Source organism: Onychomys torridus, chromosome 19, assembly GCF_903995425.1.
Source record: "Onychomys torridus chromosome 19, mOncTor1.1, whole genome shotgun sequence".
Lineage (NCBI taxonomy): Eukaryota > Metazoa > Chordata > Mammalia > Rodentia > Cricetidae > Onychomys > Onychomys torridus.
The window spans coordinates 53,091,133-53,103,948 of NC_050461.1; the positions used below are offsets into that span (position 1 = coordinate 53,091,133).

At 46.0% G+C, this 12,816-nt stretch overlaps 1 protein-coding gene across 2 annotated transcripts in view; it reads right to left on the bottom strand.

The window, feature by feature from the left end:
- Nucleotides 1–12,816, bottom strand: part of Serac1 (serine active site containing 1) — a 40,782-nt gene that overhangs the window by 17,765 nt on the left and 10,201 nt on the right. The window contains exons 5-10 of one of the 2 annotated variants that reach the window (XM_036168841.1): nt 11,655–11,744; nt 9,967–10,098; nt 9,149–9,270; nt 7,045–7,173; nt 3,522–3,635; nt 1,898–2,060 (exon numbers count right to left, since the gene is read on the bottom strand). In XM_036168841.1, coding sequence (XP_036024734.1) covers nt 1,898–2,060; nt 3,522–3,635; nt 7,045–7,173; nt 9,149–9,270; nt 9,967–10,098; nt 11,655–11,744 — 750 coding nt within the window. The remainder of the gene's footprint in view (nt 1–1,897; nt 2,061–3,521; nt 3,636–7,044; nt 7,174–9,148; nt 9,271–9,966; nt 10,099–11,654; nt 11,745–12,816) is intronic. The other variant, XM_036168842.1, reaches the window with a different exon arrangement.

The window sequence follows — 12,816 nt, forward strand, 5'->3', positions numbered from 1 at the left end:
AGACTTATATACAGCCTAAACAGTCATGCACACCTTTAGTCTCGGGGGGATTACAGAGTAAGACCCCATCTTAGAACAAAATGAACAATAACATCTGCTGATCTAAAGACCACCTAAGGGTCAATTCATAGTTTCTAATATGTGTACAAGCATGAATATACAAAGGTATACATGCATGTATCTGTGTACTCCCATTTATGTATGAATATATGTCTATGTGTGTATATGTGTCTTAGTCAGGGTTTCTATTGCTGCAACGAAACACCATGACCAAAAAGCAAGCTGGGGAGGAAAGGGTTTTGGCTTACACTTCCAGCTCATAGTCCATCATTGGAGGATATAGTGGATAACCATCCCAGCATTGGCCTGGAAGTTCCAACCCCCACTGAAGCTTCGGTAATGGTCACGCCCACAGGCAGGGCGGAGGAGGAAGTGGAAGACCAAGGATCGGGAGGAGGTCTCTCTCTCTTGGTTCCGGGACCCTGGACACTGGAGGTAGACCGAGCAGAGTTCTCCAGAGAACACCGCCAGACTGCGCTATACCTTTGCCAGACCCTGCAACCTACCCCTTAATTTGTAAGTTACCCCACAAAATAAACCTCCCCTTTAACTACGTGGAGTGGCCTTAATAATTTCACCAATAGGAGGAAGTCAGGACAGGAACTCAAGAAGGACTGGAGCCTGGAGGTACGAGCTGATGCAGAGGCCATGGAGGGGTGCTGCTTACTGGCTTGCTCAGCCTGCCTTCTTACAGAACCCAGGACCACCAGCCCTGGGATGGCACCTCCCAAAATGGGCTGGGCCTTCCCCCATGATCACTAAGTGAGAAAAAGCCTTACAGCTGGACCTCATGGAGGCATTTCCTCAGCTGAGGCTTCTTCCTCTCTCGTAACTCTAGCTTGTGTCAGGTAGACACACAAAAGCAGCCAGTACAGTGTGTGTGTGTGTGTGTGTGTGTGTGTGTGTACATGTGTATGTATGTATCTGTCACAGTGGTGGGAATGAGAACGTCTCCCACAGGCTCATATATTTGAACAGTTGGTGGTACTGTTTGTGGATATTTAGGAAGTATGGCCTTGTTGGAAAATGTGTATCACTGGGGGTGGGCTTTGCTTTGGGTATTTACAGTCTCATTCCACATCTAGTTCATGCTCCCTGCTTCAAGCTTACAGTACAGGATGTGAGCTCTCAGCTTCCTTCTCCAGCTGCTTGCTGCCAACCTCCCTGCCACGATGAGCTCCCATCCCTCTGGAACCACAAGCCAAATGCACTTTCTTCCTTACAGTGCCTTGGTCACGATGTTTTATGGCAGCAACAGAAAAACAACTAATACAGAAGTTTACAGACAGACAGACAGACAGACAGACACACACACACACACACACACACACACACACACACACATCACATGTTTAATCTGTGTGTATCAGTTCTCTGGGCCCCCGCTAGCCAAAGATGAGACAATTTAGCATTGGTTTACTAAGTACAGTAATAAATTTAAACCTTAAAAACTCTGTAAAGAGTAATCTGCGCTCACATTGCTAGGAGGGAGGGAGGAGCAGAGAGGGCGAGAAGGTGAGAAGGCAGATGTGCGTCTTCTCCCGGGGGCTCGTAGGTTGCAGAGGAAATGAGTAAGTTCTACAGTGGGTCTCTTTTCTGTCTGCCTCTTGGTTAACTAAATCACATCAATAATTCAACAATCTTCGTGTCCAAGCCTGCTGGCCTGTGATGGTTCTAGATGCTGACTCCTCAGTGTGGAACACTGACAACAATTCCTTGTCACTGTCCAAACAACGTACTGTCTGGACCCAAGAAAACCCTGAGAGCTTTAAGTCTATTGAAAAACTGATGTAACACGAGGCAGTGCGAGGATCCTTAGCGCACGCAAAGCTCTTACCTGAGCGGACTATAGCGGGGTGGAGATTTTCGTTCAAGGCCATGTTTCCAATGATCCTCATGATGTTTCTCTGTATTTTGGGGGAGTCCTTATGGAGCTGGTAGAGCCTCTGCAGGAGCTGCAAGCCCCCGCCTGCTTCGATGTGGTCACAGTGGGAGGGTATCTAGCACAAGTTAGCAGAGCTCTGTTCACTTCACGCCTCCAGGGAGGGTCCCCACAGCCCTCCTGTGCTACAGTCCTTTATTCCTGCTTCACGCCTCCAGGGAGGGTCCCCACAGCCCCTCCTGTGCTATAGTCCTTTATTCCTGCTTCACGCCTCCAGGGAGGGTCCCCACAGCCCTCCTGTTTCTACCTCATCTCCACTCCACAGGTGAGAATCAACAACGACTAAATACAGCCGTGCATTTCAGCCAGGGCTCACGTTCTTAGGTTAAAGCGTTGAGCTCAGAACCTTGAGGCCAGTGCTTCTGCAGATGTGGGTGAGTATGCCAGTGGCAAATGCAAATCCCTGCATTCCACACGAGATCTGCTTAGTTTAAACATCACGGGCAATTGGACACTGTACCTAACATGTTTCCCAGGTGATGCTTATACCTCCTCTGTGGGTACCACCAGGCTTTTTGCCCCCTCCCTTTTTAGTCAAACTGTAGCTGGGCATGGTGGTATACAGCTGCAGATCCTGTCTGATAAGTAAGCAGACTGTGGCGACCATGATACCAGAGTGCCTAGAAATCAACAGTCCTTGTGACTTAGCTGCACCACCACCCACTATTTCCTTTCCTCCCCGACAGGTCGGTCTCAATGGAAGGTAACTAACTCCCTGATGCTGGGTGTAAACCCACCCTGCAAAGGAGGAGACCGCTCAAATCAACGACAAAGGTCACGTGAGCGCCATGGACTGCTTCCTTCCTTTATGTGCAATGAACAATTGTTTAAAATACGTAATAGGGGACTGGAGAGATGGCTCAGTGGCTAAGAGCACTGGCTGCTACTCCTACAGAGGACCCAGGTTCAATTCCCAGCACCTACGGTGGCTCATCATTGTAACTCTAGTTCCAGTGAACCCAATGCCCTTTTCTGGCCTCCAAGGGCATTGGGCGCGTACATGGTACATAGACACACATGCGGGGGAAGCATCCATAACAAAATGAAGACAGTAAAACTTTAAAAAGGTTAAATAGGTAATAAAAATGAAAGTTATGTACTGGTGCTAAATCATGCTTATTAATCCCAACAGTTAAAAGTGGATTGGTTTGTTTGTTTGTTTGTTTGTTTGTTTGTTTGTTTATTCGAGACAGGGTTTCTCTGTGTAGTTTTGGTGCCTGTCTTGGATCTCGCTCTGTAGACCAGGCTGGCCTCGAACTCACAGAGACCTGCCTGCCTCTGCCCCTTAGTGCTGCTGGGATTACAGGTGTGCACCACCACCACCCGGCTAAAAGTGTAATTTTAAAAATATAATATTTGACTAACTCTTTAAGAACTTCATACCTGCATACAATGTATTTTGACCATATTTACTGCTTACTCCCCGCTAACTCATCCAAGGTCCTCCTCTCCACTTCTCCCCACTCCCAAATACGTGTCCGAGTAACTCGGACAAGCCGTATTTTGGAATGCAAGTTACCTCTGAATGCTTTACTATAGCTTCAAGGCAGAACATTTCCACTGTGGCAGAGGGAACTTCTCCAAAGCTTTCTGCATAAGGAAGTCCATTTCCTCCAAAACACCAGAGTCCTCCCTGAAGTCAAGACAAAGTATTTACAGGTTCAGCTTCCTGTTAACATATGTATAATGTATTCAAATTAGGGATTTCAATATGCAAATGTGATATATTCAAATTAAGAATGGCAAATATGTAGTCCAGGCGGCGGTGGTGGAGCACACCTGCAATCCCAGCACTCGGGAGGCAGAGCCAGGGGGATCTCTGTGAGTTCGAGGCCAGCCTGCGCTACAGGGCGAGATCCAGGACAGGCACCAAAACTACACAGAGAAACCCTGTCTTGAAAACAACAACAAAAAAAGGATGTCAAATATGTAAATGTCTCAGATACTTTGAAAATTTAAAGGGAATGTTACACAAACTTCTATTGAGTATTAAACAGAACACACCAGGCGATTCCCAGAACAATTCTGACTTCTTTTCCCATCTTTACTTCCGCCCTCTCCTGGCAGTCAATTCTTTATCCACTGGTCATTCTGGAGTCATCTCCTTCAGCACTGACTAATCCATACAGGCTGCGGTAGTGGACTCAACCGAAAACCTAATACTAAAGGAAGTCTTTAATGGAAAAGCATCACTAAACAAAATTATTAGAAACACCATGGCTCTGAATTCTTCCCAGGTGACAGTGAAGCTCATGGGGGAGAGGACAGGCAGTCAGGGGCTGTGGAGATGGCTCGGTGGGTAAAAGACGTTGCACAAGCATCAGGAACTGAGCTCCGTCCCCCGGCACCCACATAAAAGGCAGGTAGGTAGTGCACATCTGTTACCTCAGTTCTGGGTATGGGAGAGAGCGCACCCAGATGCCAGGAGCCTGCTGGCCAGCCAGTCTAGCTGAATTGGCAAGCTGCAGATTCAACAAGACACTCTGTCTCAAAAAGTAAGGTGGAAAGAAATAGCCATAGATCCCTGATATTGACTCCTGTGTGTACATACATACACACACACACACACACACACACACACACACACACACACACACACACAATTATAAAATGAAAAGTGACAAGCACCACCAGATACTGAGTCTTATGAACAGTATCCAGAGTGGTGCTGAAAGCAGAATCATGCACACTGATGAGACAGCATCCTGTGCTCCCGAGGAGCACTGTAAACACTGATGAGACCACACCCAGCTTTGCCCTCTGACCTGTGGATAGAACTCCATCAGCTTTCACACCCTTTGCCACTGGGCAGGCTTTACATCCGCAACTGTCTACTGGACGTTCCTGCCACCCTTGGTTCCAACCTGAAGGCAGCATGTTGATAAGTAGTCTATGCATGCCTTCAACAAGAAACATACAGGGCTTGGCTTGCCATAGAGCAGGAAGCCTTTGGACGGTTTTAGGCAGGAACAAGAGTGGTTCTCGCTACACTGAGGAAGACGAGCTGGGTCCAGGAAAATGTATAAAATGTTTCAAATGCTGTTAGAAATCAAGAGAAACCCTGGGGGCTAGAACTGGAGACGTGGGGAAAAGCCTGGGAGATGAGCAAGGGCTGAGGATATTGAGTGTAGGACCTCAACTGTGTTCAGTGGAGAAGATGCCTTCTCGGGGCTTTCTTGTGGGGCTACCTCTGAGATCAAGAGCTTGAACTGTCCTAAGAGGGTATGGGAAAAACTGCCATCAAGCGTGATGTAGAAGATAGACTGGAGTCGGGGAGCTGGGGGAAGAGAGCCCTACAGCCAGCCTCCATTCTGCATTCGGCTTCACGAAAACACTGGCCCAGCCTACAGAATGAAACATCAAAACCAACAAAGTGTCTTAACCAACAGACTATCTGTTGTGTGATGGTTTGATTGTGTTCTGACAAATAAAGCTTGTCTGGAGTCAGATGGCGGGGCCAGCCACTAGCTGACCTAAATTAACCATAGTGGTTTGGAGGACTGGAGACAGAGGAGTCAGGAAGTCGAAAGACAGGGCAGAGAGAGGCTCTCGGCCCTTTTGGTCGAAGGAACGGAAGAGATAGGAAGAGACTGTGGCTGCTCCCCTGCTTCTCTGAGCTTTCAGGTTTTTATCCCCATTTTTTGATTCCTAATTTTTTGATAAGATTAATTACATTAACGCTTCAACTATCAGATCCATCATGGTCCTTAAGCAAGTGTCAAAGGGAGCTGGATATGAGATAGCCAAGCGACAGCTGTTTCTCGGCAGCTGTGTTCCTGATGTTCAGAAAGCCCATTTGCAGTTAAATGTTCTTGAAGTTGCAGACAGCCTGCTCCTGAAATATCAAAAACTAAGGTACCAGGGCATCTTCCCACACGTGCACTAACAAAGGGTCTGCATCCCTCCTCTTGGTAGGCTTTTCTAGAGGATCATGGGAATAAAATTCCATAAAAGGGAGATCTTATCCACCATGATGCAGAAGGGGCAAAGGTCACCTTACCCCATGAATATTCCCCCAACCTTATGAATCATAAAAATTTCTTTAAAATCCACAACACAGATCCCACCGCACTCTGCTGTCTCTGCCCACTGTACCCTGCCGTCTCTGCCCACTCCTGCCATACTCTGTGTGTCTTTCTATGTATGTCTGTCTGTCTGGGCTTACTGAATTTTTTCTTACATTTCATGTGTCCCCCTCTTCAAGTGGGAAAACACCAAGAGAACTTCAAGGAGAGGAAAAAAAAAAAACAAAAAAAACAACCCTGCTCTGTGGGGACAAATCTATCATTCACAGTGCTTGGAACTCGCTAGAAAACAGTCTGCTCATCTGAGAGTGAACCTGGAGTCCACAGGCACAACCAAGACAAGACACAATCGCAAGGAAGAGCCAATGCCGGCACCAAGGGGAACCAACACCCTAAGAGGAACTAAGACAGGGATCTGGAAGATTTGAAAACCACCGAGGAAGTGAAAGTCGAAACAAAAGCCAATGCGGTAGAGGAGATGTGTCAGAACAGCTGCTGGCAGCTGTATACATGAGGGACTGAGCTGGACCGCTAGGCTGCAACTTAAGCAAACAGACAGAGACCAGAGGGTAAGGGCTGTATCAAGGGAAGGCAGGTTTGATCCGCTAAATTCCAGATTCTTGCTATACTCCAAGGAGAGAAGGCTGGATTCTCAAATCTAGAGTTCAGGTTAGAACACAGGCCTAGATGCTGAGGACTGAACCCAAGTCTAGAGCATGCGTGGCAAGCACACCGAGCTATACCCAACCCTGCTGTTGATTCTAAAGGTGCAATATCAGAGTTCACTCCTACAAAACAACAAATGAGCTCAGAAGCTGAGCTAAGGACTCCTGGAACCCGAATCTTTCTTAACCACATCTCTGGTTATCCTTCTCTGATTCCCAACACTACGCAGGCGAGTGCACAGCACAGAGTCCATGACCGGGTTAACAACTGAGGTTCTAAACGCTAGCCCAGCACAGTGTCTTGGAAAACAGCGAGCGCTCAAACCGTTTGCTGAATAAGATTTAAGCAAACCTTCTGCGCGGCCAGGCTCTGGCTGCTTTCACTGAGAGCCAAGGATGTAAAGTACTGGAGACACTCATCGAGCTCGGTCTGAGGTAAAGAAGCCAGCAAATGCCTGAGTTCCTCTTCAGTGGAGGAATCCTGAAATAAAAGGCAAAGACAGTCTGCAGACACAAACTCAACAACTGAGTGTCACAAAAGAACACCCGAAGAGTCAGAGCGAGACACACACACACACACACACACACACACACACACACACACGCACACGCACATACACACACGCACACACGCACGGCACACACGCACGCGCACACACACACACACACGCACACGTACACACGCACACACACGTGCACACACACGCACACGCACACGCACGTTAAGTACGCAGGATCAACAGTGGTCATGATGTGGAAAGTCCGCAGCCACAAAAGTGGAGGTACACAATCATTAGTTTGTGGTTCCACGCTGCCATGCCTGCTGTCACATTTAAAGACCTATGACAAGGGCTGCAAAGATGGCTTAATAATTAAGAGCACAGCCACTTTTGCAGAGGAGATGGGTTTGGTTCCAGCACCCGCATGATGGCTTACAACCGCCCGTAACTCCAGTTCAGGAGACTGGATGCCCTCTTCTGGCCTCTATGGACACCTAGCATGCATGTAGTATACATACATAGATGCAGGCCACACACATACATACAAAATAAAATCTTAAAAATAAACACACACAAAAAAAAGACAGTTGGAAGTGTAACTCAATTTTTACCTTAGGAACCTCTTGATATCTTGACTCAAAATGAACTATGCCCTATTACAGATGTCATTAAGTGTGGAGTTTAATATTTCATTTTTCATGATCATTAATGTTCTATGTATTTACTTTTCTGTTTTTCGGATGACTGTTTACATCACAGTTTTAGTTTTGCTTTCTCATCTAAGGAAGGTGCCCAAGACACCTACAGTTACTTCAGCATGCTCCTGGCCATGGGTCTCCCCAGGGGTACTTTAATCCCCGGGACATATTTAGCAATGTCGGAAGACAACTTCCTTTGCTACAAATTGGGGGGCTCCTTGCATCTTAGGAGCAGAGTCCAGGAATGCTGCTAAGTATCCTGTAGTACACAGAACAGCCTCCAGTTAAAAAAAAAAAGTATTTGATCTAAGATGTCAGGAGTGCTCAGGATGAGAAAATTTTCATCTATAAAACAACAATGTAGGTTGGGGATTTAGCTCAGTGGTAGAGCACTTGCTTAGCAAGCACAAGGCCCCAGGTTCGATCCTCAGCTCTGGCAAAAAAAAACAAAAACAAAAAAACAATGTGGGCTGCAGAGATGACTTGGCAGTTAAGAGCATGCTCTTTGCAGAGGACCCAAGTTTGGTTCCCAGCACTCATGTCTGGTGCCTCACAACCACCTGTCAGTCCACCTCTTGGGGATCTGTTGTTCTCTTCTGACCTCCCTCAACACTGGTACTCACATGCCCATATCCACGTCTAGGTACACAGACATAATTAAAAATAAATCTTAAATCGGGCAGTGGTGGCGTATGCCTTTAATCCCAGCACTCGGGAGGCAGAGGCAGGTGGCCTGGTATACAAAGGAAGTTCCAGTTCAACACAGAGAAACCCTGTCTTGAAAAATCAAAAACAAAACAGCAACAAAAAAGTTACTACAAGGCACCCTCTTTTGGGTGCTGACATGCTATGGAGTGACCTAACAGAACAGACTCTCTCAACTCACAAAGGCAGAAAATGGCACCGGAAGAGCCCCTTGTGAGGGTCATAGACCTGTGGAAACGAAGATTTCAGCTTCTATCCAGTTCCACATTCTTATTTTTTTTAAAACAAATTTTTTGATTTATTTATTTTTAATAATTTATTTATTTTTATTTTATGTGCATTGGTATTCTGCATGCATATCTGTGTGAGGGTGTCAGGTCTTGTAATTACAGACAGTTGTTAGCTGCCATGTGGGTGCTGGGAATTGAACTCATGACCTGTGGAAGAGCAGTCAGTGCTCTTAACAGCTGAGCCACCTCTCCAGTCCCCCGTTCTTATTTCTTTGCACCCACACATTAACCCTTTCCACTCCCTCGATCCCATGCTTGCTTACTTCATTTAAAGACGGCAGAGGAGGAGGTGGGAGAAAAAAGCGACGGTCACTTTCTTTGCTTCGTGCCAAACCAATAAGGGTCCTTGGGTCACAGGCTTGAGCAATTATCCTGTACTGGTAGTCTGTTGTGAAAATATAGTTTTTGTTAATGAAAGCACCCCAATTCTTAAACTGTTCTAAAACTTTGTAACTCCAAATTTCCCAAGTATTTTTCACAACTCAGTTGCACCTTACAGCACCTGGGAGCTCAACACCCAACGAGGCTCACCTTTACCTCCAACCACACACTGGGGAAGATCAACATCCAACATGGCTCAGTTACCACCAACCACACACCCGGGAAGACCAACATCTAATGTGACTCACAGTTACCACCAACCACACACCCGGGAAGACCAACATCTAATGTGACTCACAGTTACCACCAACCACACACCCGGGAAGACCAACATCTAATGTGACTCACATTACCACCAACCACACACCCGGGAAGCTCAACTTCCAATGTGGCTCAGTTACCATCAATTACACAATTCTCCTCAACACTCCAGGTCATGCTCTGAGTAACGTTTTTCAAAATCTGAAGTTCAAATGTGAAAACTGGTAACTCAGAATCAGGGGTTTCTCTCAGTGAAATGGTATATCTTATTCTAATAGAACATACCCCAATTTGGAGTAGTCCTCACCAAGCACACTTGGTTTTCCAGTTTAGCATGGAGTTTTCTCAATGTTGGAGAGTGAGTGTGTGTTCCCATATTCAGACTGCCTGACTCTTCCCTCCCGTAACCTCGCCCCCTTCTCTCTTCCAGCCTCCTTACTGTGCCAGTGGTGGGCCTCCGACATCTCCTGCACAGCCTTCAGTCGGGCAGCCTTATCATCTTCCCGGCTCTTCCTCAGGAGCAGCCACACGGCACAGTCATGATCTTCTATGTCAACTGTGCTGAAAGAGTCTTTGCCAAAAGGACACGACACACAAAAGACACGGCAACATCAACACTTACGACAACACTTGGACATCTATGGAGTATGCATATTGCATGGAGTATGCATATTGCACATTTCTGTGTGCACACTATATGCACCTCATATTTCTGAATCAAAACTCTCATTGAAGCAGCTGGCCAATCCCGCTGGGCTGTCTGGCCAGGAAGCCCCATCGAGCCTCCTGTCTCTGCCTCCCAAGTGCTGAGACCACAGGCGTGGGCTCCAATCACCGGCTCTTTATGGAGGTTCTGGGTTATGATCCTCACACATGAAGGGCAACGCTGTATTGACTGAGCCATCTTCCCAGCTCCAAAATGTTAAACGCAGATACAGATGATAACCAAATGTTTGATCTTAGCTGTCATATTATTTTTTATATTTACTACGAGTATTCCATGTGTACTTTTAATGTTGTATGTTATCTTTTGTTATGTGGTCATTTTTTCTCTCATCCACTAAACGTGAGTTTGAGGCAGACTCAATATAGAAAGAACTGAAAGCACAGTTTCACGATCACCCACATACCTCTCACGTTGGCACCAACAACTGTCAATCTGCCACTGAATCATCTGCATGTGTGTAAACTACCTCTGCAGACACAATAACTTCTTACCCTCTCAGGTCCAACCTGTGTCTCCTAAGAACAAATTTATTGCTGTGTGTGGTGGCATACGCCTGTAATTCCAGCATTTGGGAGGCAGGGGCAGGCAGAACTCTGGGTTTGAGGCCAGCCTGGTTTATAGAGTGAGTTCCAGGACAGCCAGGGCTAGGTAGAAAGAACCTGTCTCAAACAAAACAAAACAAAAAACAAATTTATTTCTTTTCATATAATCATGATGTTATTATCACATCTAGGAGCATTCACAAAAATCTAAAATCCAGGTAAACTCCACATACAAATGTTCACTGTAAAACGGTTTTATAGATGTTTTTAGAAAATTCTCCTGTCTATTCTTCATGATATCAACTTTGTAAAGAGACTGGGATGTAAAGCATTTTAGTTTTATGTTTTTGATTTTTCAAGACAGGGTTTCTCTGTGTATCCCCGGCTGTCCTGGAACTCATTCTGTAGGCCAGGCTGGCCTTGAACTCAGAGACTCACCTGCCTCTGCCTCCCAAGCTCTAAGATTAAAAGCATGCACTATCATGCCCAGCCAGGACAGCATTTTCAAGCGAACTCCAAATTGGAGATTTGATTGATTATAAAAATAAAATTCACATTTTTGATGCAATAGTTTCAGTATGAGAAAGCATGGAGTGATTTTCTTACAAATTTTAAATTCTGAATATTTTGTAAAAGAATATTCATTCTCAGCAGTTGCTTACAACTATCTTAATACAGACACAAAAATGGAAAACTGTTCAAAGCCCTTAGCTGTAAAATTAAATACAGCCAAGAGGATGTTCCTCAGCCAGATTCCGATAGTTAATAAAATATGAGCATAAGAATGTTTTTTAGTCTTGGGGTGGCTGTCCACACAACTTCCAGACCAGTGATGAGGACTCACGTGTCTACACGTACCAGCAAATGGGCTCCGCAGCACCCTGGCTGATGCTGTCAACACTTTCCTTACTGCTCTGTGAAGTCCTTTTCTGGCCTGCCAAACAAGCCCTAAAATGATGGCAGCAAGTAAGACCAAGTGTGCACTCTCAATACCGCACTCCACTACCTCAAAAAGAAATAGATACACCAGGCTCCAAAGTTAATCGCAAAGAACATAAAAACAAACAAACAAACAAACCAAAAACCCACCTTCGACCTCTTATTGTCCCTGAAAACGCAAGTATTTATTATGGGAACACAGACGGCCTGGACTCCAGGAAAAGGTCAAGGAGAAAATGAGAACAATAACTACAGTTATCCCTCCTGAATAACGGAAGCTGACTAATATTCACAAGAATGTTCCTTGTAAATTGCTGACCTAGAACTGAACTTGGAAATGCTTTAAGGTGAGGTTGAGCCTCACCAGACAGGTAAATTGTAAGAGGTGGTAACAGTCTCCACACTGAAACTGTAAGTGGCCCTAGTGGATGCTGAAGTCCGGGGAGGTAATGCAATAAAGATGGGGTGGTGATAATACAGAGTTCAGAAGGAGCAGAGGAGCCCATCCCATGCAGGCAGGTGAGGGCTGACATCTTAGGACAGACAGAGGCAAGGCAGGGTAGGGTGGGGGCTCACCAGGCTGCCCAGAGCTAAGGAAAAGACTCTCTTCTGAGCTAAACTACCACATCTATCAACTAACAAAGAGGCCTGCAAGCAACCTCTACATTGAGAAGGGGATGTCCTAACCAGCATGGACAGACCTCTCAGCCTCTGTGACAGATGGCAGCAATAAATACGGTGAATTCGTATTTCTCAGTGTGTTTCATGAGTTCGACTGCATGAGTCACCCTGCAGTATGATGGACTCTGAGCTGATAAAACAAGCATGTGTACTTGCCAAACTGAACTGATGGCCTCACTGAAGAAGGAACTCAGGGACAGAGGGCTTTGGCCATTCTTACTCTGTTCTAAAGGAGCTGAAGACCTGGGGAAACACAGAAACCCCAAATCTAGTCATCAGTTAATGCTTCATGGGGTGGCTTGAATAACAGTGGTCCGTCCCCATAGGCTCATATATTTGAATGCTTAGTCACCAGGGTATGGAACTGTTGGAAAGGATTAGGAGGTGTGGCCTTGTTCGA